Source organism: Pecten maximus, chromosome 2, assembly GCF_902652985.1.
Source record: "Pecten maximus chromosome 2, xPecMax1.1, whole genome shotgun sequence".
Lineage (NCBI taxonomy): Eukaryota > Metazoa > Mollusca > Bivalvia > Pectinida > Pectinidae > Pecten > Pecten maximus.
In genome coordinates this window covers 9,255,350-9,279,027 of record NC_047016.1, presented here as the reverse complement: position 1 = coordinate 9,279,027, position 23,678 = coordinate 9,255,350, and the positions used below count along the sequence as shown (strand labels likewise).

At 37.5% G+C, this 23,678-nt stretch overlaps 1 protein-coding gene across 7 annotated transcripts in view; it reads right to left on the bottom strand.

Annotated features, from left to right (window-relative positions):
• LOC117316602 (disabled homolog 2-interacting protein-like) overlaps positions 1 to 23,678 on the bottom strand; it is a 272,191-nt gene that overhangs the window by 186,504 nt on the left and 62,009 nt on the right. For 4 of the 7 annotated variants that reach the window (XM_033871308.1, XM_033871268.1, XM_033871278.1 and 1 more), the window contains exon 4: positions 21,189 to 21,239. The exons of 1 other annotated variant lie outside the window; for it this stretch is intronic. In XM_033871308.1, coding sequence (XP_033727199.1) covers positions 21,189 to 21,239 — 51 coding nt within the window. Of the gene's footprint in view, positions 1 to 14,683; positions 15,266 to 21,188; positions 21,240 to 23,678 lie in introns of those variants that run through there. 2 more of the 7 variants (XM_033871316.1, XM_033871332.1) reach the window with 2 other exon arrangements.

Genomic DNA, 23,678 nt, shown 5'->3' with positions numbered 1-23,678 from the left:
AGGTGTACCACATGACTGTAGGTGTTCCACATGACTGTAGATATTCCACATTTATATAGATGTTCCACATTTATGTAGATGTTCCACATTTATGTAGATGTACCACATGACTGTAGATGTTCCACATTTATGTAGATGTACCACATGACTGTAGATGTTCCACATGTTATGTAGATGTTCCACATTTACATAGATGTTCCACATTTATGTAGATGTTCCACATTTATGTAGATGTTCCACATTTATGTAGATGTACCACATGACTGTAGATGTTCCACTGTGATTGATGTAGATGTACCACATTTATGTAGATGTTCCACATGTTATGTAGATGTTCCACATTTACATAGATGTTCCACATTTATGTAGATGTACCACATGACTGTAGATATTCCACATTTATATAGATGTTCCACATTGATGTAGATGTTCCACATTTATGTAGATGTACCACATGACTGTAGATGTTCCACATTTATATAGATGTACCACATGCCTGTAGATGTTCCACATTTATATAGATGTTCCACATGTATGTAGGTGTTCCACATGTATGTAGATGTTCCACATGTATGTAGATGTTCCACATGTATGTAGATGTTCCACATGACTGTAGATGTTCCACATGACTGTAGATTTCAAATGACTGTAGATGTACCACATTTATTTAGATGTACCACATGTATGTAGGTGTTCCACATGACTGTAGATTTCAAATGACTGTAGATTTCAAATGACTGTAGATGTACCACATTTATATAGATGTTCCACATGAATGTAGATGTTCCACATGTATGTAGATGTACCACATGTATGTAGGTGTTCCACATGACTGTAGATGTACCACCTTTATATAGATGTTCCACATGAATGTAGATGTTCCACATGTTATGTAGATGTACCACCTTTATATAGATGTTCCACATGTTATGTAGATGTACCACCTTTATATAGATGTTCCACATGTTATGTAGATGTACCACCTTTATATAGATGTTCCACATGAATGTAGATGTTCCACATGTTATGTAGATGTACCACATGTATGTAGGTGTTCCACATGTATGTAGATGTTCCACATGTATGTAGATGTTCCACATGTATGTAGATGTTCCACATGTATGTAGATGTTCCACATGTATGTAGATGTTCCACATGTATGTAGGTGTTCCACATTTATGTAGGTGTTCCACATGTATGTAGATGTTCCACATGTTATGTAGATGTGTCAATGTTTTATTTTGAAGCATACACAGAGTTTCTCTAGGCTAAGTAAACAAGAACTGTTTGATAAACAACATAAACTATTTAACACTTTGATGAATTCTGTGTAATTAACAATTAGAGTTGTAAACAGTTATAGATTACACAGTAAATTCTGATTGGGGAATCAAACTCTGGTTACCTAAATGAAAGGAAAATATATTACCACTGTGCCATCCAACCACCCTGGACATTTCAAAAGATTGATACAGGATTGATAATAGATATATAGAGGTAGTATGATGTTCTAACACATGATATAGAGGTAGTATGATGTTCTAACACATGATATAGAGGTAGTATGATGTTCTAACACATGATATAGAGGTAGTATGATGTTCTAACACATGATATAGAGGTAGTATGATGTTCTAACACATGATATAGAGGTAGTATGATGTTCTAACACATGATATAGAGGTAGTATGATGTTCTAACACATGATATAGAGGTAGTATGATGTTCTAACACATGATATAGAGGTAGTATGATGTTCTAACACATGATATAGAGGTAGTATGATGTTCTAACACATGATATAGAGGTAGTATGATGTTCTAACACATGATATAGAGGTAGTATGATGTTCTAACACATGATATAGAGGTAGTATGATGTTCTAACACATGATATAGAGGTAGTATGATGTTCTAACACATAGAATGTTGTCAATATAAGCTACAGGTATACAATGTACATAACAGCCCTACTCCATTGCCTGCTGTTTTGTCCCAGTCCCTGTGTCCATAAGAGCCCTACTCTATTGCCTGCTGTTTTGTCCCAGTCCCTGTGTCCATAACAGCCCTACTCCATTGCCTGCTGTTTTGTCCCAGTCCCTGTGTCCATAAGAGCCCCATTCCATTGCCTGCTGTTTTGTCCCAGTCCCTGTGTCCATAAGAGCCCTACTCCATTGCCTGCTGTTTTGTCCCAGTCCCTGTGTCCATAAGAGCCCTACTCTATTGCCTGCTGTTTTGTCCCAGTCCCTGTGTCCATAAGAGCCCTACTCTATTGCCTGCTGTTTTGTCCCAGTCCCTGTGTCCATAACAGCCCTACTCCATTGCCTGCTGTTTTGTCCCAGTCCCTGTGTCCATAAGAGCCCCATTCCATTGCCTGCTGTTTTGTCCCAGTCCCTGTGTCCATAAGAGCCCTACTCCATTGCCTGCTGTTTTGTCCCAGTCCCTGTGTCCATAAGAGCCCTATTCTATTGCCTGCTGTTTTGTCCCAGTCCCTGTGTCCATAAGAGCCCTACTCCATTGCCTGCTGTTTTGTCCCAGTCCCTGTGTCCATAAGAGCCCTATTCTATTGCCTGCTGTTTTGTCCTAGTCCCTGTGTCCATAAGAGCCCTACTCCATTGCCTGCTGTTTTGTCCCAGTCCCTGTGTCCATAAGAGCCCAATTCTATTGCCTGCTGTTTTGTCCCAGTCCCTGTGTCCATAAGAGCCCTATTCTATTGCCTGCTGTTTTGTCCCAGTCCCTGTGTCCATAAGAGCCCTATTCTATTGCCTGCTGTTTTGTCCCAGTCCCTGTGTCCATAAGAGCCCTATTCTATTGCCTGCTGTTTTGTCCTAGTCCCTGTGTCCATAAGAGCCCTACTCCATTGCCTGCTGTTTTGTCCTAGTCCCTGTGTCCATAAGAGCCCTACTCCATTGCCTGCTGTTTTGTCCCAGTCCCTGTGTCCATAAGAGCCCTACTCCATTGCCTGCTGTTTTGTCCCAGTCCCTGTGTCCATAAGAGCCCTATTCTATTGCCTGCTGTTTTGTCCCAGTCCCTGTGTCCATAAGAGCCCCATTCCATTGCCTACTGTTTTGTCCTAGTCCCTGTGTCCATAAGAGCCCTGGTATTCCATTGCCTACTGTTTTGTCCTAGTCCCTGTGTCCATAAGAGCCCTGGTATTCCATTGCCTGCTGTTTTGTCCCAGTCCCTGTGTCCATAACAGCCCTACTCCATTGCCTGCTGTTTTGTCCCAGTCCCTGTGTCCATAAGAGCCCTAGCTATTCTATTGCATGCTGTTTTGTCCTAGTCCCTGTGTCCATTCGAGCCCTATTCCATTGAATGCTGTTTTGTCCTAGTCCCTGTGTCCATTCGAGCCCTATTCCATTGCATGCTGTTTTGTCCTAGTCCCTGTGTCCATTCGAGCCCTATTCCATTGCCTGCTGTTTTGTCCTAGTCCCTGTGTCCATTCGAGCCCTACTCCATTGCCTGCTGTTTTGTCCCAGTCCCTGTGTCCATAACAGCCCTACTCCATTGCCTGCTGTTTTGTCCTAGTCCCTGTGTCCATAAGAGCCCCATTCCATTGCCTGCTGTTTTGTCCTAGTCCCTGTGTCCATAACAGCCCTATTCCATCACCTGCTGTTTTGTCCTAGTCCCTATGTCCATAATAGCCCTACTCCATTGCCTGCTGTTTTGTCCTAGTCCCTGTGTCCATAACAGCCCTATTCTATTGCCTGCTGTTTTGTCCTAGTCCTTGTGTCCTATCTCCATAGTTACTGACAGACTAGATACAAAGCGTCAGTTTCAGGACTGGTATTGTTATAAACATAAACGGTAAATATGAAAAGTAAAATGATCATCTTTCCAACACAGGGATCTAGTACTATGGGCTATCATTAAAATTGTAAGAGCTCTAAAAGTAAAGACTATAAAACAGGTCGTATTTCAGGGACCTGAGGAGAGACAGCACTTGACTCAAGTGTCACTTCCCTAGTAACATAGCCTCTGTGTACCTTACTATTAGGCCATTTTGTAAAAGGCTTGAGAATTTCCTAACCGTTTACTAGATGAAAGTACAGTTGTAAAATGGACAGCGACATTTTTCTTAAAGATGACAGGATAAGGTGGACATTCAAGCTTCCAGAAACTATTAGATTGAGTTTGGTATTGTACATACGTTATCCATTTTGGTCAAGAAGTATATATACTCAAGTACATCTGGTACCTTCCAATGTACTCAAGTACATCTGGTACCTTCCAATGTACTCAAGTACATCTGGTACCTTCCAATGTACTCAAGTACATCTGGTACCTTCCAGTGTTTCTTTATTCTTTAAGGATTGATATGCTAACACCACGAAAGAAAAAATGTTCCAGAAACAGAATAAATTTAGGATTATTGATTTATTTGTCTTTTATTTGTAGAAACTTGATTTCCTGGAATTTCAAAAAATGATTTTTTCCACAGGTATTTTGCAAGACAGGAAAACAATGACATGTTCAGTTGTACTGTAACAAATACTCTCCTTAGGTAGCACTGATTTGTAGAGTGCAAGGTGTATTCTGGACTTACACAACTGTACGGAATAACATCCTTCACTACTCTACTCAAAATGTCAATTTAAAAGCAATTTTCATAAACAGGGTATTTAATGAAAATATCTCAGCTTGAAAACCTGACGTCATCTTTATACGAGATGTAAATTATAATTTCAATGTTAGCATTATCTATCGGACTGCTGACTTTGATGTTAGGTGAAGTGGGAGTAACACATAATCTCACTAGAGACACCTGCTAGGTCGGGGATATACTCTACAACCATCTCATCACAACCATCATGTCAAACTGGGTCTAAACTGTTAATCTCCAAGCTCAGCTACTCACTAACAATTACTAATGTAAAACGTCTGTACTCCAAGTTTTAACCAGACATATATATACAGTCATTAATATCACCCAAACATTATTGATTGTTCTACATCAAACAAATATAACTTGACAAATAAAACCTGTCTTACCTTATCTGACATAATTAACAGTATCAGGTTATAATTCTTATTCAAGTGAGGCATAAAAAAGACATTTACCTACATTCTTATTCAAATATTATATATGTAGCATGGTATGAAACATAACAGGCTTGTGTGTAACTCTATGTTTGATGATAACATAACAAAGAAATTAGTTCCTAGTAAACTGAAGGATAAAATGCCCTTACAAATTTAATTTCTCATTGTGTAATATGTTCATAGACGTTGCTATTATTTTCATTTGGTTGTTTTTAGGCTGTACAGTACATAAATATCATTGCCACAATATGGATCATTGGTCAACCAGTTACATCAGATTGTATATATGTGTAGCCCAGCAGAGCATTCGTTCTCTGAAGGATTCAATCACAGCTTTTACATAAAGAAGAAAGTTATTATATCACATTAAAAAGATTTTACCTGTATACGATTTTCACTTATTGAAACTGATTTCCCACACACAAAAAAAATAAACAATCTCATTATCAACTTAACAGTGTCAATAGTATTACATAATCCATACACAAGTGTCATTCTCACGTAGGAAACACTGGTATCATTGTATGTTTAGAAGTTTAAAGCCTACAACTTCGTGGAAACCTGAAGAAAAACATGTTGACATGTATTTTCATGTACGAGTTTGTGTTCTGTTTATAACAAATCTAATATTCAGTACATGGATGTAAAATCTAATATTTGTAAAAAAAAAAAAGGCTTGCAAAAATACAAAATTGCCAGATGACTATTTCTATCAGAGAATCTCTGTGGCATTGCCACATGGCTTTCTATAACCACCCGAACTCTGTCATTGCCACAAGACTATTTCTATATAACCACCCTAACCACAGCCACAAGACTTTTTCTATAACCACCCTAACCATTGCCACAAGACTATTTCTATAACCACCCGAACTCTATGTCATTGCCACAAGACTATTTCTATAACCACCCTAACCATTGCCACAAGACTTTCTATAACCACCCGAACTTTATGTCATTGCCACAAGACTATTTCTATAACCACCCTAACCATTGCCACAAGACTATTTCTATAACCACCCTAACCATTGCCACAAGACTATTTATAACCATCCTAACCATTGCCACAAGACTATTTATAACCATCCTAACCATTGCCACAAGACTATTTCTATAACCACCCTAACCATTTGCCACAAGACTATTTATAACCATCCTAACCATTGCCACAAGACTATTTCTATAACCACCCTAACCATTGCCACAAGACTATTTCTATAACCACCCTAACCATTGCCACAAGACTATTTATAACCATCCTAACCATTTGCCACACAACTATTTCTTTAACCACCCTAACCATTGCCACAAGACTATTTCTATAACGACCCGAACTTTATGTCATTGCCACAAGACTATTTCTATAACCACCCTAACCATTGCCACAAGACTATTTCTATAACCACCCTAACCATTGCCACAAGACTATTTCTATAACCACCCTAACCATTGCCACAAGACTATTTCTATAACCACCCTAACCATTTGCCACAAGACTATTTATAACCATCCTAACCATTGCCACAAGACTATTTCTATAACCACCCTAACCATTTGCCACAAGACTATTTATAACCATCCTAACCATTGCCACAAGACTATTTCTATAACCACCCTAACCATTGCCACAAGACTATTTCTATAACCACCCTAACCATTGCCACAAGACTATTTATAACCATCCTAACCATTTGCCACACAACTATTTCTATAACCACCCTAACCATTGCCATAAGACTATTTCTATAACCACCCGAACTTTATGTCATTGCCACAAGACTATTTCTATAACCACCCTAACCATTGCCACAAGACTATTTCTATAACCACCCTAACCATTGCCACAAGACTATTTCTATAACCACCCTAACCATTGCCACAAGACTATTTCTATAACCACCCTAACCATTTGCCACAAGACTATTTATAACCATCCTAACCATTGCCACAAGACTATTTCTATAACCACCCTAACCATTGCCACAAGACTATTTCTATAACCACTCTAACCATTGCCACAAGACTATTTATAACCATCCTAACCATTTGCCACACAACTATTTCTATAACCACCCTAACCATTGCCACAAGACTATTTCTATAACCACCCTAACCATTGCCACAAGACTATTTCTATAACCACCCTAACCATTGCCACAAGACTATTTCTATAACCATCCTAATCATTGCCACACAACTATTTCTATAACCACCCTAACCATTGCCACAAGACTATTTCTATAACCATCCTAACCATTGCCACACAACTATTTCTATAACCACCCTAACCATTGCCACACAACTATTTCTATAACCACCCTAACCATTGCCACAAGACTATTTCTATAACCACCCTAACTATTGCCACATGACTATTTCTATAACCACCCTAACCATTGCCACAAGACTATTTCTATAACCACCCTAACCATTGCCACAAGACTATTTCTATAACCACCCTAACCATTGCCACAAGACTATTTCTATAACCACCCTAACCATTGCCACAAGACTATTTCTATAACCACCCTAACCATTGCCACAAGACTATTTCTATAACCACCCTAACCATTGTCACAAGACTATTTCTATAACCACCCTAACCATTGCCACAAGACTATTTCTATAACCACCCTAACCATTGCCACAAGACTATTTATAACCACCCTAACCATTGCCACAAGACTATTTCTATAACCACCCTAACCATTGCCACAAGACTATTTCTATAACCACCATAACCATTGCCACAAGACTATTTCTATAACCACCCTAACCATTGCCACAAGACTATTTCTATAACCACCCTTACCATTGCCACAAGACTATTTCTATAACCACCCTAACCATTGCCACAAGACTATTTCTATAACCACCCTAACCATTGCCACAAGACTATTTCTATAACCACCCTAACCATTGCCACAAGACTATTTCTATAACCACCCTAACCATTGCCACAAGACTATTTATAACCACCCTAACCATTGCCACAAGACTATTTCTATAACCACCCTAACCATTACCACACAACTATTTCTATAACCATCCTAACCATTGCCACAAGACTATTTCTATAACCACCCTAACCATTGCCACAAGACTTTCTATAACCATCCTAACCATTGCCACACAACTATTTCTATAACCACCCTAACCATTGCCACACAACTATTTCTACCACCCGAACTCTGTGGCATTGCCACACATTATTTCCACCATCCAAATTCTGGCCATTGCTTTCATCGCCACTACTACTAAGTTACCTTCACTGCGAAAATTAACCTACTATTTCTCCTGTCAAATCTATCATGTAAGCACCAATCCTTCAGCAATGCTTTATTTCCCATTTCCACAGAATTCCCGCTGTATATCACTAGGTTAGACGTATCCTCTAGAGACAGATTCCTCCCTCCCTAATCACTTCCCCATTTCTGTAAACACTCAAAATGCAGAAAAGCTGCACTCTGTAAAAAAAATAACTTCACAGAAGAATTGGATGGCAGTTAATGCACAAGGGTATGGTAAATCTCTAGTCTATTGGTCTGAAGCACCTTAACATACCTAGTACACCATGTACTCAGGACGTCCCTCGGTAACCATCCTCTGTACACCATGTACTCAGGACGTCCCTCAGTAACCATCCTCTGTACACCATGTACTCAGGACGTCCCTCGGTAACCATCCTCTGTACACCATGTACTCAGGACGTCCCTCGGTAACCATCCTCTGTACAACATGTACTCAGGACGTCCCTCGGTAACCAACCTCTGTACACCATGTACTCAGGACGTCCTTCTGTAACCATCCTCTGTACACCATGTACTCAGAACGTCCCTCGGTAACCATCCTCTGTACACCATGTACTCAGGACGTCCCTCGGTAAACATCCTCTGTACAACATGTACTCAGGACGTCCCTCAGTAACCATCCTCTGTACACCATATACTCAGGACGTCCTTCTGTAACCATCCTCTGTACACCATGTACGCAGGACGTCCCTCATTAACCATCCTCTGTACACCATGTACTCAGGACGTCCCTCGGTAACCATCCTCTGTACACCATGTACTCAGGACGTCCCTCGGTAACCATCCTCTGTACACCATGTACTCAGGACGTCCCTCGGTAACCATCCTCTGTACACCATGTATGCAGGACGTCCCTCGGTAACCATCCTCTGTACACCATGTACTCAGGACGTCCCTCGGTAACCATCCTCTGTACACCATGTACTCAGGACGTCCCTCGGTAACCATCCTCTGTACACCATGTACTCAGGACGTCCCTCGGTAACCATCCTCTGTACACCATGTACTCAGGACGTCCCTCGGTAACCATCCTATGTAAACATACATCCTAAAACCTACTTTTACTTAATTATCAGCCCTATACTTTCAACATATAATTTATTGGCTAAGCCACAAGAACTACATCTGGTGATGAACCTCTAAACTCTATAAAGTTGGCAAGAGAAATCTAAAAACTGTATTCATAAGGTTAAGAGGGAAAAACACATTCCTGCTGAGAGCTTTGACAATAACAATTGAACTGGGGTCTCTGGCATGATAATCCACAGAAACATCCTCCATCAGCTGATCGAGTTTCAGTAATATCTGTAATTTGGTAAAGTTTTATGAGTGTTCAGTATAACCTGTACGATGGTAGAGTTTTCAGTATAACCTGTACGATGGTAGAGTTTTCAGTATAACCTGTACGATGGTAGAGTTTTCAGTATAACCTGTACGATGGTAGAGTTTTCAGTATAACCTAGCTGTACGATGGTAGAGTTTTCAGTATAACCTGTACAATGGTAGAGTTTTCAGTATAACCTGTACGATGGTAGAGTTTTCAGTATAACCTGTACGATGGTAGAGTTTTCAGTATAACCTGTACGATGGTAGAGTTTTCAGTATAACCTGTACGATGGTAGAGTTTTCAGTATAACCTGTACAATGGTAGAGTTTTCAGTATAACCTGTTTTGGTAGAGTTTTCAGTATAACCTGTACGATGGTAGAGTTTTCAGTATAACCTGTACGATGGTAGAGTTTTCAGTATAACCTGTACGATGGTAGAGTTTTCAGTATAACCTGTATTGGTAGAGTTTTCAGTATAACCTGTACGATGGTAGAGTTTTCAGTATAACCTGTACGATGGTAGAGTGTTCAGTATAGCCTGTACGATGGTAGAGTTTTCAGTATAACCTGTACGACGGTAGAGTTTTCAGTATAACCTGTACGACGGTAGAGTTTTCAGTATAACCTGTACGATGGTAGAGTTTTCAGTATAACCTGTACGATGGTAGAGTTTTCAGTATAACCTGTACGATGGTAGAGTTTTCAGTATAACCTGTACGATGGTAGAGTTTTCAGTATAACCTGTACGATGGTAGAGTTTTCAGTATAACCTGTACGATGGTAGAGTTTTCAGTATAACCTGTACGATGGTAGAGTTTTCAGTATAACCTGTACGATGGTAGAGTTTTCAGTATAACCTGTACGATGGTAGAGTTTTCAGTATAACCTGTACGATGGTAGAGTTTTCAGTATAACCTGTACGATGGTAGAGTTTTCAGTATAACCTGTACGATGGTAGAGTTTTCAGTATAACCCGTACGATGGTAGAGTTTTCAGTTTAACCTAGCTGTACGATGGTAGAGTTTTCAGTATAACCTGTACGATGGTAGAGTTTTCAGTATAACCTAGCTGTACGATGGTAGAGTTTTCAGTATAACCTGTACGATGGTAGAGTTTTCAGTATAACCTGTACGATGGTAGAGTTTTCAGTATAACCTGTACGATGGTAGAGTTTTCAGTATAACCTGTACGATGGTAGAGTTTTCAGTATAACCTGTACGATGGTAGAGTTTTCAGTATAACCTGTACGATGGTAGAGTTTTCAGTATAACCTGTACGATGGTAGAGTTTTCAGTATAACCTGTACGATGGTAGAGTTTTCAGTATAACCTGTACGATGGTAGAGTTTTCAGTATAACCTGTACGATGGTAGAGTTTTCAGTATAACCTGTACGATGGTAGAGTTTTCAGTATAACCTGTACGATGGTAGAGTTTTCAGTATAACCTGTACGATGGTAGAGTTTTCAGTATAACCTGTACGATGGTAGAGTTTTCAGTATAACCTGTACGATGGTAGAGTTTTCAGTATAACCTGTACGATGGTAGAGTTTTCAGTATAACCTGTACGATGGTAGAGTTTTCAGTATAACCTGTACGATGGTAGAGTTTTCAGTATAACCTGTACGATGGTAGAGTTTTCAGTATAACCTGTACGATGGTAGAGTGTTCAGTATAACCCGTACGATGGTAGAGTTTTCAGTATAACCCGTACGATGGTAGAGTTTTCAGTATAACCCGTACGATGGTAGAGTTTTCAGTATAACCCGTACGATGGCAGAGTTTTCAGTATAACCCGTACGATGGTAGAGTTTTCAGTATAACCCGTACGATGGTAGAGTTTTCAGTATAACCCGTACGATGGTAGAGTTTTCAGTATAACCTGTACGATGGTAGAGTTTTCAGTATAACCCGTACGATGGTAGAGTTTTCAGTATAACCCGTACGATGGTAGAGTTTTCAGTATAACCTGTACGATGGTAGAGTTTTCAGTATAACCTGTACGATGGTAGAGTTTTCAGTATAACCTGTACGATGGTAGAGTTTTCAGTATAACCTGTATGATGGTAGAGTTTTCAGTATAACCTGTACGACGGTAGAGTTTTCAGTATAACCTGTACAATGGTAGAGTGTTCAGTATAACCTGTACGATGGTAGAGTTTTCAGTATAACCTGTACGATGGTAGAGTTTTCAGTATAACCTGTACGATGGTAGAGTTTTCAGTATAACCTGTACGATGGTAGAGTTTTCAGTATAACCTGTACGATGGTAGAGTGTTCAGTATAACCTGTACGATGGTAGAGTTTTCAGTATAACCTGTACGATGGTAGAGTTTTCAGTATAACCTGTACGATGGTAGAGTTTTCAGTATAACCTGTACGATGGTAGAGTTTTCAGTATAACCTCTACGATGGTAGAGTTTTCAGTATAACCTGTACGATGGTAGAGTACAGATCTTACTGGGATTTACCGCATGCATCAGTTCCCCCTGTAATCGCCACGATAAGATAAGTCTGCTGATGTGGAAATAAACATGTATTTAGCACCTCTTCATTTCACTGTTTTTGTTAATATAACTGTTTTTCATCACATTTTGTAATAACAGAACACTTTCCTTATCATAGTGGCCTCAGTTACTCCCCATTCCCCTCCTTTATAGACGTTTCATTTATTTCAATAAACGAATAGGATTAAAGGGGAAGGATACTTAAAGTCTCTTAATGATCTAAGTGTTCAATCTGCTCAATTTGTAACCATTATCTTATAGATCAAACAAAAATTATGTTTATCAATTTTGTTAAATTTCTAATTAAGATAATAATAATACACACTTTTTAACCATTTTAACTAAAATTTCAATGGGTGACACGTACGTCACTTTCAAAATTTCAAGCCTAACAGATCATAGAACCTCCTCATGAAAAATTTACACCAGCTTACTATAACTCCAACTGGTTTCTGTTAGACTAATTCAATCTTGGTAAAATTCACAGATAACTCAACGTCTTAATTAATTTCAGGTCAAATATCACGAGTCTCCTTCATAAAGAGAGAGGGTACTAACCAGGAGTGAATATATATAGTTCTGGAATAATTGCGGAGCCCTGAGCTATAACCAAGGATATACGAGTGTTTATTCTCTAAACAAGTGTCTCTTATGAAGTGACAGAGAAAGCTAAGCTTGGTTACAATACAACTATATGCTGATGGTATTGGTGAGTATCTTATCTGGGTATAGACAGCTTGTAAACTTTAAATATTGACAGGGTCGTAGATTTATTTACAACCTGGGAAGATATATCCCCTCCATATTAGGACCAAGCTATCAAAATACTTCCTAATCAATTAAGTCCATCATTGACAATATATATGTCTTCTGGATACATTTTTCAGGATCAAATAATCAATTCACATCTAAATACCCATTTTTCATCTGAAAATCATGAAAACATCATCTGCTATGTTGCTGTTATAAACTTGACTCTACAGTCAAAGTCAATGAGATGCTTAATTTTCTCTCTTGATCAGTAAAGCTCTCAGTGTTTAAAGTTCATTAGTTCAAGTTCATTTTTGTTGACATCATTGAAGGTAAACTTCAATGACCGGGTTTTGAAATATGAAACATTCAAACTTGTTCATAATATGAACTGTATTTTATGTTCTAACAGGAATTTGCGGAAAATATTTACTTTCTATTTGATATTGAGTATTAGGAAGTTGTACCTGGAAGCGGTACAGTATAGGTAATGGTGAATACAATGACATTGTTCTTTATCACTAATCCTTGACACTTCCTGTGTGACCTAAACCGGACCAGGTTCAGTCAATCATCTGACACTCGCTCCGTTGTATGTGTTCACGATGTCATCCAGGTACCACATTTTCAGACCTGGTACAAAACATTGATCTTATCCGTCATCATTGAGTCACACAAACATGAAATTTTTTATTTAAATAGTAGTTTAACTACATAAAATCCTGATCATTTTGTTAGTGCCTATTTTCATACAATTTTCCCACATGAGTCATTATAATAACTATCTATACCATTCACTTGTGTCGGCAGCCTAATTTACCCATCAACCTTTGTAAATGATGTCGGTGAAGCCTACCCAAAAACTCAACCGCTTTAATTAGGGAGTCCTTTCTATGGTTAGTGATAGAAAGGTCACCTTGGTATAGACGTCTACCTCACGTCTCTTTATGTTTCAGTGTTCTTCACTGTGATGAAACTCTCCTGTCATTTCGTCAGATGATATAGTTACAGTATTGTAGTAACTACAGTACAATCAGTGCTATTCCAAACAACTTCTCATTCTCAGAAAGCACAGAAAATAGTTATTGCACTCAACATATCCCCTGACTATATATAAATCCTCAGAGCTAGCACAGAAATATGGGTAGTATATTCGTCTTTAGCACCATTTACTTGTATGGGGAGTAAATGCTATATTGTACATGTTAGTAAGACTATTGGGACTAATAGTGCTGGAAACAGAATCATGTACAGACACAACGATTCTTCAATGAGAAACAGAATATTGTACTGCAAAATTGATTCTTCAATGAGAAACAGAATATTGTACTGCGAAATTGATTCTTCAATGAGAAACAGAATATTGTACTGCGAAATTGATTCTTCAATGAGAAACAGAATATTGTACTGCGAAATTGATTCTTCAATGAGAAACAGAATATTGTACTTCAAAATAGATTCTTCATTGAGAAACAGAATATTGTACTGCAAAATTGATTCTTCATTGAGAAACAGAATATTGTAATACAAAATGGATTCTTCAATGAGAAACAGAATATTGTACTGCAAAATTGATTCTTCACTGAGAAACAGAATATTGCACTGCAAAATGGATTCTTCACTGAGAAACAGAATATTGTACATCTTTACTATGAAAATTGTCACCTTTGACCTATATACCATCATCATTAGAGATTGTTATATCTCCGCTATAATGACATTAATCTAGAACACACTGATGTACTTACCCAGAGAATACTTCTTGGAACGGTGGAAGAACATGATGGTTTTTTTTTTTGTTATTCAGAGAGACATAAATACTTGTATTCACAGTAGATCCTCCATGTTACTCCTCTGTTTGTCCTCACTGTCCCCTGGTACACTGGTATTTACCTTACTAAATCAAATTCAACGGAGCTTGATACTCTATGTCTATTCAACTCATTTTTATTCCTGTACTTGAGGCGGGGATGACACCGAGTATAACATGTACTGTGTTACGTCTTCCCTCCCGATTCCTATGTTGAATTCCACAACGGAATCAAGGTAAGTAGAGAGGACACTCAGATCCTTATTTATCCATAAGAAACACTTCCTCTCTGCAGTCTGTAGATAGATCTGTGAGGAGCCAAAATCAACACACATCTAGGTATCCTTCACAGAGAAAGTCGTACCCATGAGGGATTTAAGGGAGGGATGGCACCCCCTCTACCCTGTATATAGTACCCCTCAGCTAGCTCCTACCAGCCAGAGGGAATTCCATAGCTCTACTTCCTCCACACACATCCCAAGCTCATCAGCAGTCTCTCCGTAACAACACCTCCAAAAGTTATGTGCTCAACTGGCAGCTTATAACTCCCACATGTAATGTTTTTAAAGGCGGCACACAAAAGTAATTTGAATCTGGAGCTACACACAGTGGTGTATACACATATATCTATGTAGCGTGACGACTGTATACACAGGTGCCACCTAACAATACATTGTTAGAGGTAAGGTTACAGATACAGTCCAACGATCAGGGAAACTGGCCAATCACCAACACATTCCCTTCTTTTATACCTTCATTTATATAAATATACTGATGAACATCAAAATTAGGAAACTTACTGGAAACAACTTATATTAAATATATTGTGGTTTACCAGCCACTTATGGAGACATAGCATTTAAAACTCAGATGAACATCAAAATTAGCCACTGCTTCAACAAACACTTCATACCAAACTTGTGACGTTCTCCCACTGTACTCGATTTCCAGGTCAGATATCTGATTGACTTTTATGATCTGACAATAAACTGAGGACAAAGAGCTGCCGGCCTTAAACCAATCAGTTTTTAATGAGCCATTAAAATAAATATAGCAGCAAATTCACATTCTTTTTATCGATGTTCTTTGATATATGTAAATATATATTTTCTTTAATAATGAAAATCAACACTATCACAGAACATGTCCACATACTGTAGTAATGGATGTCAATGGTAAGCTGCTGTATACTGCTTCTTAAGGCATGTTTAGATAATTTCTTAAAAGAAAATAAATATGCTTAAAAACACTTCAGATGCATATCAATATGTGCATATAAAGGAGAAAACAAGAGGCCCAGAGGGCATGAATCGCTTACATGGTCTGTTAGGAAAATGGCAAAATCACTATTTCCAATTTTCATGTTAACCGTAATATCTTAGTGATGTTTTAGGAAATGGTATACAATATTTCTAACATAGATGATATGATTCTATGATACACTGTTTAATCATAAATGCATTGTCAAAGTCAGTTAATTGAATTGAAACATAAAAAATTACCTCTGCGAATGTTTTTGTTGATTCAAACATTAGCCATTGCGAAACACATTACATGTGAAGCATGATGATATGAAGCATGTTGTGACTATATATATATATAATTAAAGGCACTCCATCATTGTTATCATACAGCTGGTATGATATTAGGAATGTGGGTCCCCAGGAATTTGTTACAGTTTTAAGCATATGACCTCTGTAACTTTTAAAACAGGTCCGATCCCCAAGGTCACTTGAGGAAACTAAATAACATTCTGTCATAGATACTTGCATGCTGGCAAAATATCAGGCATCTGGGGCTTCTGGAACTTGAGAATAAGGTTCTAGACATTTTTATAATATATTTGGCCCCTGTGACCTTATAAAAATGTCAAGGTCATCGGAATGAGGAAATTTCATAGCACTCCATAGCAGTTACTTTCTGGTCAAAAATTAGTATCCTGGGTCTTTTAGAGCATGAACAGGAGATTTACAAAGGAACTGATTAAATATTTGGCCCCTGTGACCTTGAAAACATGTCAATCATTTATCATTTATATGAGGAGGCAGGCAAAATATCAAGTGTCTGGGTCCTCTGGAACTTGAGAAGATAATTCTTTAAGTTTTCAACATATTTGACCCGTGTGACCTTAGAAATAGATAGAGGAAGAAACTTTAATATACTCTTCCTTATGTACCTACGGTAATGGCCAAGCATCAGTTCTCAGTTGCTTACAGTTTTCTTGAAGAAGTTAAAAGTTGACAAATAGAAGGACGACAGAAGCACACTTCTGCATGAAAACCATAAGTTCACTGACACTTTGTGCCATACGTGAGCTAATAAAATCAGGTATGATTATAGACTTCAAATTTCAAATGATGATTCATCGAAAAATTGGTTCAGCCTATTTTTGAAGATCTTCATGTTTGGTGAATTAACAGCATCATTTGGCAGACTGCTCCAAGTAGCAACAACCCTACTGCTGCAGATTTTGCTGTAGATGAATTTGTTTGATCTCCTTTTGAAGAATTGTTTGTTGTTTCCTCTAGTGCCAGCTTTTGATGCTTTTATGAACATTTCCTCCTGGTCCACAAACTATAACTATCTCTTCCAGAATTTTGAACAGTTATATCATTGCACTTTGATCCATGATCATGATACCTTTGTATATGTAAAAGACTGAAAGAGCAGGGCAAGTTTATATAATTGAAGAATCATTACATCTTACATATATATGTCTGACAATAAGACAAAATACCTTAATATGTCATTCATAGGCACTTCTCACCTGATTTAACAGTATACAATGTAGGTACTTATGTCATTCATAGCCACTTTTCGCCTGATTAAACAGCCTAGGTACTTATGTCATTCATAGGCACTTTTCACCTGATTTAATAGCCTAGGTACTTATGTCATTCATAGCCACTTTTCACTTGATTAAACAGCCTAGGTACTTATGTCATTCATAGGCACTTTTCACCTGATTAAACAGCCTAGGTACTTATGTCATTCATAGCCACTTTTCACCTGATTAAACAGCCTAGGTACTTATGTCATTCATAGCCACTTTCCACCTGATTTAATAGCCTAGGTACTTATGTCATTCAAAGCCACTTTTTCACCTGATTTAACAGTAAAGGTACTTATGTCATTCATAGCCATTTTTCACCTGATTTAACAGCATACGTACTTATGTCATTCAAAGCCACTTTTTCACCTGATTTAACAGTAAAGGTACTTATGTCATTCATAGCCATTTTTCACCTGATTTAACAGCATACGTACTTATGTCATTCAAAGCCACTTTTTCACCTGATTTAACAGTAAAGGTACTTATGTCACTCTTAGCCATTTTTTACCTGATTTAACAGTAAAGGTACTTATGTCATTCAAAGCCACTTTTCACCTGATGTAACTATTCTGTAAAGGTATACAAAATATAACGATATTGAGAGGAAATCTAACCTGTTCTGTTTAAAGTATAGATAAAGGACTGAAAGCCTGCACACTGCCCACACATCCAATGGAGTGATGACAGTTTGGAGAGGAGATCATCCATCAGAATTAGACCTGTAGATTTATGGGAAGTGTTTGGTGGTTTATAATCCCCTCACAAAGGTTATAAGTACTTCATCATTGTGAAACCTATATCTACACTTCTACACTGTCCCAAAGTTTAGGGAGCTCACCCTACAGGTCAATACAGACAATGCAATATTTGGATAAGGTGAGTTTTATCAAAACTTGATATTTAATTCATCCAAAGTGACCTGGACCTTTATTCAAAACATTTGCAACAATGTCCATGAGATGAAATTGTTTTCCCATTGATTATTTATTTTTCTAAAGATCTGGAGTAATGATTTTGTGGACATAGAATATGTCTTTGACCCTGTTGGTATCGGAGATTCACCAGCAAAGTCCAGGACAGACAAAGGCTCTCAGTTCCAGGATTTTCAGACAAGGACTTTCCACTACAGGACAGACAAAGGCTCTCAGTTCCAGGATTTTCAGACAAGGACTTTCCACTACAGGACAGACAAAGGCTCTCAATTCCAGGATTTTCAGACAAGGACTTTCCACTACAGGACAGACAAAGGCTCTCAGTTCCAGGATTTTCAGACAAGGACTTTCCACTACAGGACAGACAAAGGCTCTCAGTTCCAGGATTTTCAGACAAGGACTTTCCACTACAGGACAGACAAAGGCTCTCAGTTCCAGGATTTTCAGACAAGGACTTTCCACTACAGGACAGACAAAGGCTCTCAGTTCCAGGATTTTCAGACAAGGACTTTCCACTACAAGACAGACAAAGATTCCCAGCTCCAAGATTTTCAGGCAAAGACTCGGCTCCAGTTGTATAAGTAATCTAAAGGCTTACTCACACACAGATGTATTTCACATGCATGTTTAATTATTCCAGATGGAAGGTTTCGTCTGTTCCTGTGTGCCAAACAATGCATGTTTATCACTTAACACACTAGATTCTCACTGCTGCCATTTCTAACTTATAACTTTCCCCCATTACCGAAATGTCAGAGAACTATGAGCAATCAAACCGGTCCTGATGCTGGTCCGTGGTGTCAGCCAGATAAAATTATGCCTGGCATATAAAACTGGTGAGAAAATATCCAGCGATATCTATCAGGATTGGTTCTTACATTTGGTATAAGATGTTACATATTGTTTTTACAGGGAGTGAGAGACGAGAGTGTAATATACCAGTATAATGTTTTTATAGGGAGTGAGAGACGAGAGTGTAATATACCAGTATAATGTTTTTATAGGGAGTGAGAGATGAGAGTGTAATACACCAGTATAATATTTTTACAGGGAGTGAGAGAAGAGAGTGTAATACACCAGTATAATGTTTTTACAGGGAGTGAGAGATGAGAGTGTAATATACCAGTATAATATTTTATAGGGAGTGAGAGATGAGTGTAATATACCAGTATAATGTTTTTACATGGAGTGAGAGATGAGAGTATAATATACCAGTATAATGTTTTTATAGGGAGTGAGAGATGAGTGTAATATACCAGTATAATGTTTTTATAGGAAGTGAGAGACAAGGGTGTAATATACCAGTATAATGTTTTCATAGGGAGTGAGAGACGAGAGTGTAATATACCAGTATAATATTTTAACATGGAATGAGAGAAGAGAGTATAATGTATAATTCTAAGGGTATAAATGATCAAATGTACTGAAGAAAATATGGTCTATACATGAGTTTAAGGTACACGGGTGATGGCACAGGACACACAGGAAAAGCATGCACTGTTTTAACTTAAAGTATAATACAGGAAGAAAATTTGAAATTAAAAACCTTGAAAATTATTTTTCCACCTTATATTCTGATAGAGAAACCTGCCTACAAAACTGATCATCTGTTCCCATAATTTAATATGTACTCATGTTTTTTCTGACTGTAATGACTTTTCAATAAAACTTTACACCATTTTACTACAGTACTGATTGAGTTAGTCCTATAAACTACAAATAAAATTGATCAAATGCTGCATTTGAAGAAAAAAAGAAAAAAAACCTTTAGCTTGAATATGTGAATGATACCTGTAAAGGATCTAATGTAACAAGTGTTGATTTTTACAATGATTTTTTATACCTATATATAGTGAAATATTCTCAAAGAACAAAATTATAGTATTTAGAAATTTCCTGGAATAACTCAATAAATTACATGTAAATAGTTTGTGAAAACTGGCTGAATATTCAATGAGTAATCAAATATTCCACAGAAGGTCTAAAACTGGATGAAATTGACAAAAAAAAAATCCCTACACAAACAATCCATCTCGTAAAAACCTGTAATTTGTTATTAAAACAAATGAATCAATTTAAAACATGTTCAAAAAAATACTTTACATCTGCAAAGTGAAAAATAATTTGTAAATAAAACAAAGTAAATCATTTAAAATGAATTAAGATGTGATCAAAAGATAGTATTTAAAAAAATCACTTTTACCTGCAAAGTGAAAAAAAAACAAAGTGAAAGAAATATGGCTTGAATTTACCACAAAAGAAAACCTTACACAATGAGCAAAAAGAAACAGCTCATTTCTAAAATTGTCACCTACGATACTAAGAGAAGAAAATACTAGAAACTCTGTTCATTCATGCAAAAAAAAAAAAGAAAAAAGAAAAAAAAAGGAGAAGATAAAAAGTGTTCCATTCCAGAGTCAAATAGGACCATCAGGAATGGTTTGATGGCCACCAAAGAATGCTGTGATTAACACAAGAAAGGAACATGACTAATTAAAAAGTAGATGAGATAAAATTTTAAGAACTATAGTCAAAATGTCATTGAATAGACAAAAAGAAATGGTATACTGGTATACCTAATTTCAGAACGATAAAAGAAGGCCGATAAATAAAGCCTGAAGTGGTCAGACAAGGAAAGATATTGTAATCTCAAAGAAAATCGGAAGAAGTCCACTTACACAATGTTGTCAAATAGATGCTGTGTAAAATGTCTCGCTCTATCAAAGGTGCTGAAAAACATACATGTATAAATAAAACAACAGATAACTCTCACAATTCACAGATACACACTACTCCAGTTATAGGAGTATGATTTAACCAGGGTACAAACTACTCCAGTTATAGGAGTATGATTTAACCAGGGTACAAACTACTCCGGTTATAGGAGTATGATTTAACCAGGGTACAAACTACTCCAGTTATAGGAGTATGATTTAACCAGGGTACAAACTACTCAAGTTATAGGAGTATGGTTTAACCAGGGTACAAACTACACCAGTTATAGGAGTATGGTTTAACCAGGGTACAAACTACTCCAGTTATAGGAGTATGGTTTAACAAGGGTACAAACTACACCAGTTATAGGAGTATGATTTAACCAGGGTACAAACAACTCCAGTTATAGGAGTATGATTTAACCAGGGTACAAACTACACCAGTTATAGGAGTATGATTTAACCAGGGTACAAACTACACCAGTTATAGGAGTATGATTTAACCAGGGTACAAACAACTCCAGTTATAGGAGTATGATTTTACCAGGGTACAAACTACTCCAGTTATAGGACTATGATTTAACCAGGGTACAAACTACTCCGGTTATAGGAGTACGGTTTAACCAGGGTACAAACTACACCTGCAGTTATAGGAGTACAGTTTAACCAGGGTACAAACTACTCCAGTTATAGGAGTATGATTTAACCAGGGTACAAACTACTCAAGTTATAGGAGTATGATTTAACCAGGGTACAAACTACTCCAGTTATAGGAGTATGATTTAACCAGGGTACAAACTACAACAGTTATAGGAGTATGATTTAACCAGGGTACAAACTACTCCAGTTATAGGAGAATGATTTAACCAGGGTACAAACTACTCCAGTTATAGGAGTATGATTTAACCAGGGTACAAACTACTCCAGTTATAGCAGTATGATTTAACCAGGGTACAAACTACACCAGTTATAGGAGTATGATTTAACCAGGGTACAAACTACTCAAGTTATAGGAGTATGATTTTACCAGGGTACAAACTACTCCAGTTATAGGAGTATGATTTAACCAGGGTACAAACTACACCAGTTATAGGAGTATGATTTAACCAAGGTACAAACTACTCCAGTTATAGGAGTACAGTTTAACCAGGTTACAAACTACTCCAGTTATAGGAGTACAGTTTTACCAGGGTACAAACTACACCAGTTATAGGAGTATGGTTTAACCAGGGTACAAACTACACCAGTTATAGGAGTACAGTTTAACCAGGTTACAAACTACTCCAGTTATAGGAGTATGACTTAACCAGGGTACAGACTACTCCAGTTATAGGAGTATGATTTTACCAGGGTACAGACTACTCCAGTTATAGGAGTATGACTTAACCAGGGTACAAACTACTCCCAGTTGTAGGAGCATGATTTAACCAAGGTACAAACTATTCCAGTTATAGGAGTATGACTTAACCAGGGTACAGACTACTCCAGTTATAGGAGTATGATTTAATCAAGGTACAAACTACTCCAGTTATAGGAGTATGACTTAACCAGGGTACAGACTACTCCAGTTATAGGAGTATGACTTAACCAGGGTACAAACTACTCCCAGTTGTAGGAGTATGATTTAACCAAGGTACAAACTACTCCAGTTATAGGAGTATGATTTAACCAGGGTACAAACTACTCCAGTTATAGGAGTATGATTTTACCAGGGTACAGACTACACAAGTTATAGGAGTATGATTTTACCAGGGTACAGACTACACCAGTTATAGAAGTATGATTTAACCAGGGTACAAACTACACCAGTTATAGGAGTATGATTTAACCAGGGTACAAACTACACCAGTTATAGGAGTATGATTTAACCAGGACCTACACCTGTTCTCTAAAGCAACACCAACCTTTCCTATCTAAGTTAGTGTAGATACCAAGGCTGACAGAAGATACACAATGTGTGGTAGGGATTATTGTGAATAGGTCACATTGTTATGATTTCAGTCTCAGTTAGGATTCTTGCAAATTGCCACACAAACCACCAAATACTTTCACTCAATAAAACTGTTATATGAGTAGAGAGTGATTATAGACATACAGTTTGTATTGTACTTATTGTATTTACACTATAATGGCCTAGCCCACTGTACCCTGATCAAACACCAGTGTTCCAACAAATTTGAGAGTGCTACACTTAATTAATGTAATACCAGAAGCAAATTTTTGCATTTTTGCAGCTAAACTTTTATTACTTCACTAATCTACAACAATGTTCTTTATAACTAGCTAACCAGTCTACAACAATGTTCTGTCACTGTCTAGTTAGTTAACTAGTCTACTACAGTGTTCTGTCATTGTCTAGTTAGCTAACTAGTCTACAACAATGGTCTGTCAATGTCTAGTTAGCTAACTAGTCTACCACAATGTTCTGTCACTGTCTAGTTAGCTAACTAGTCT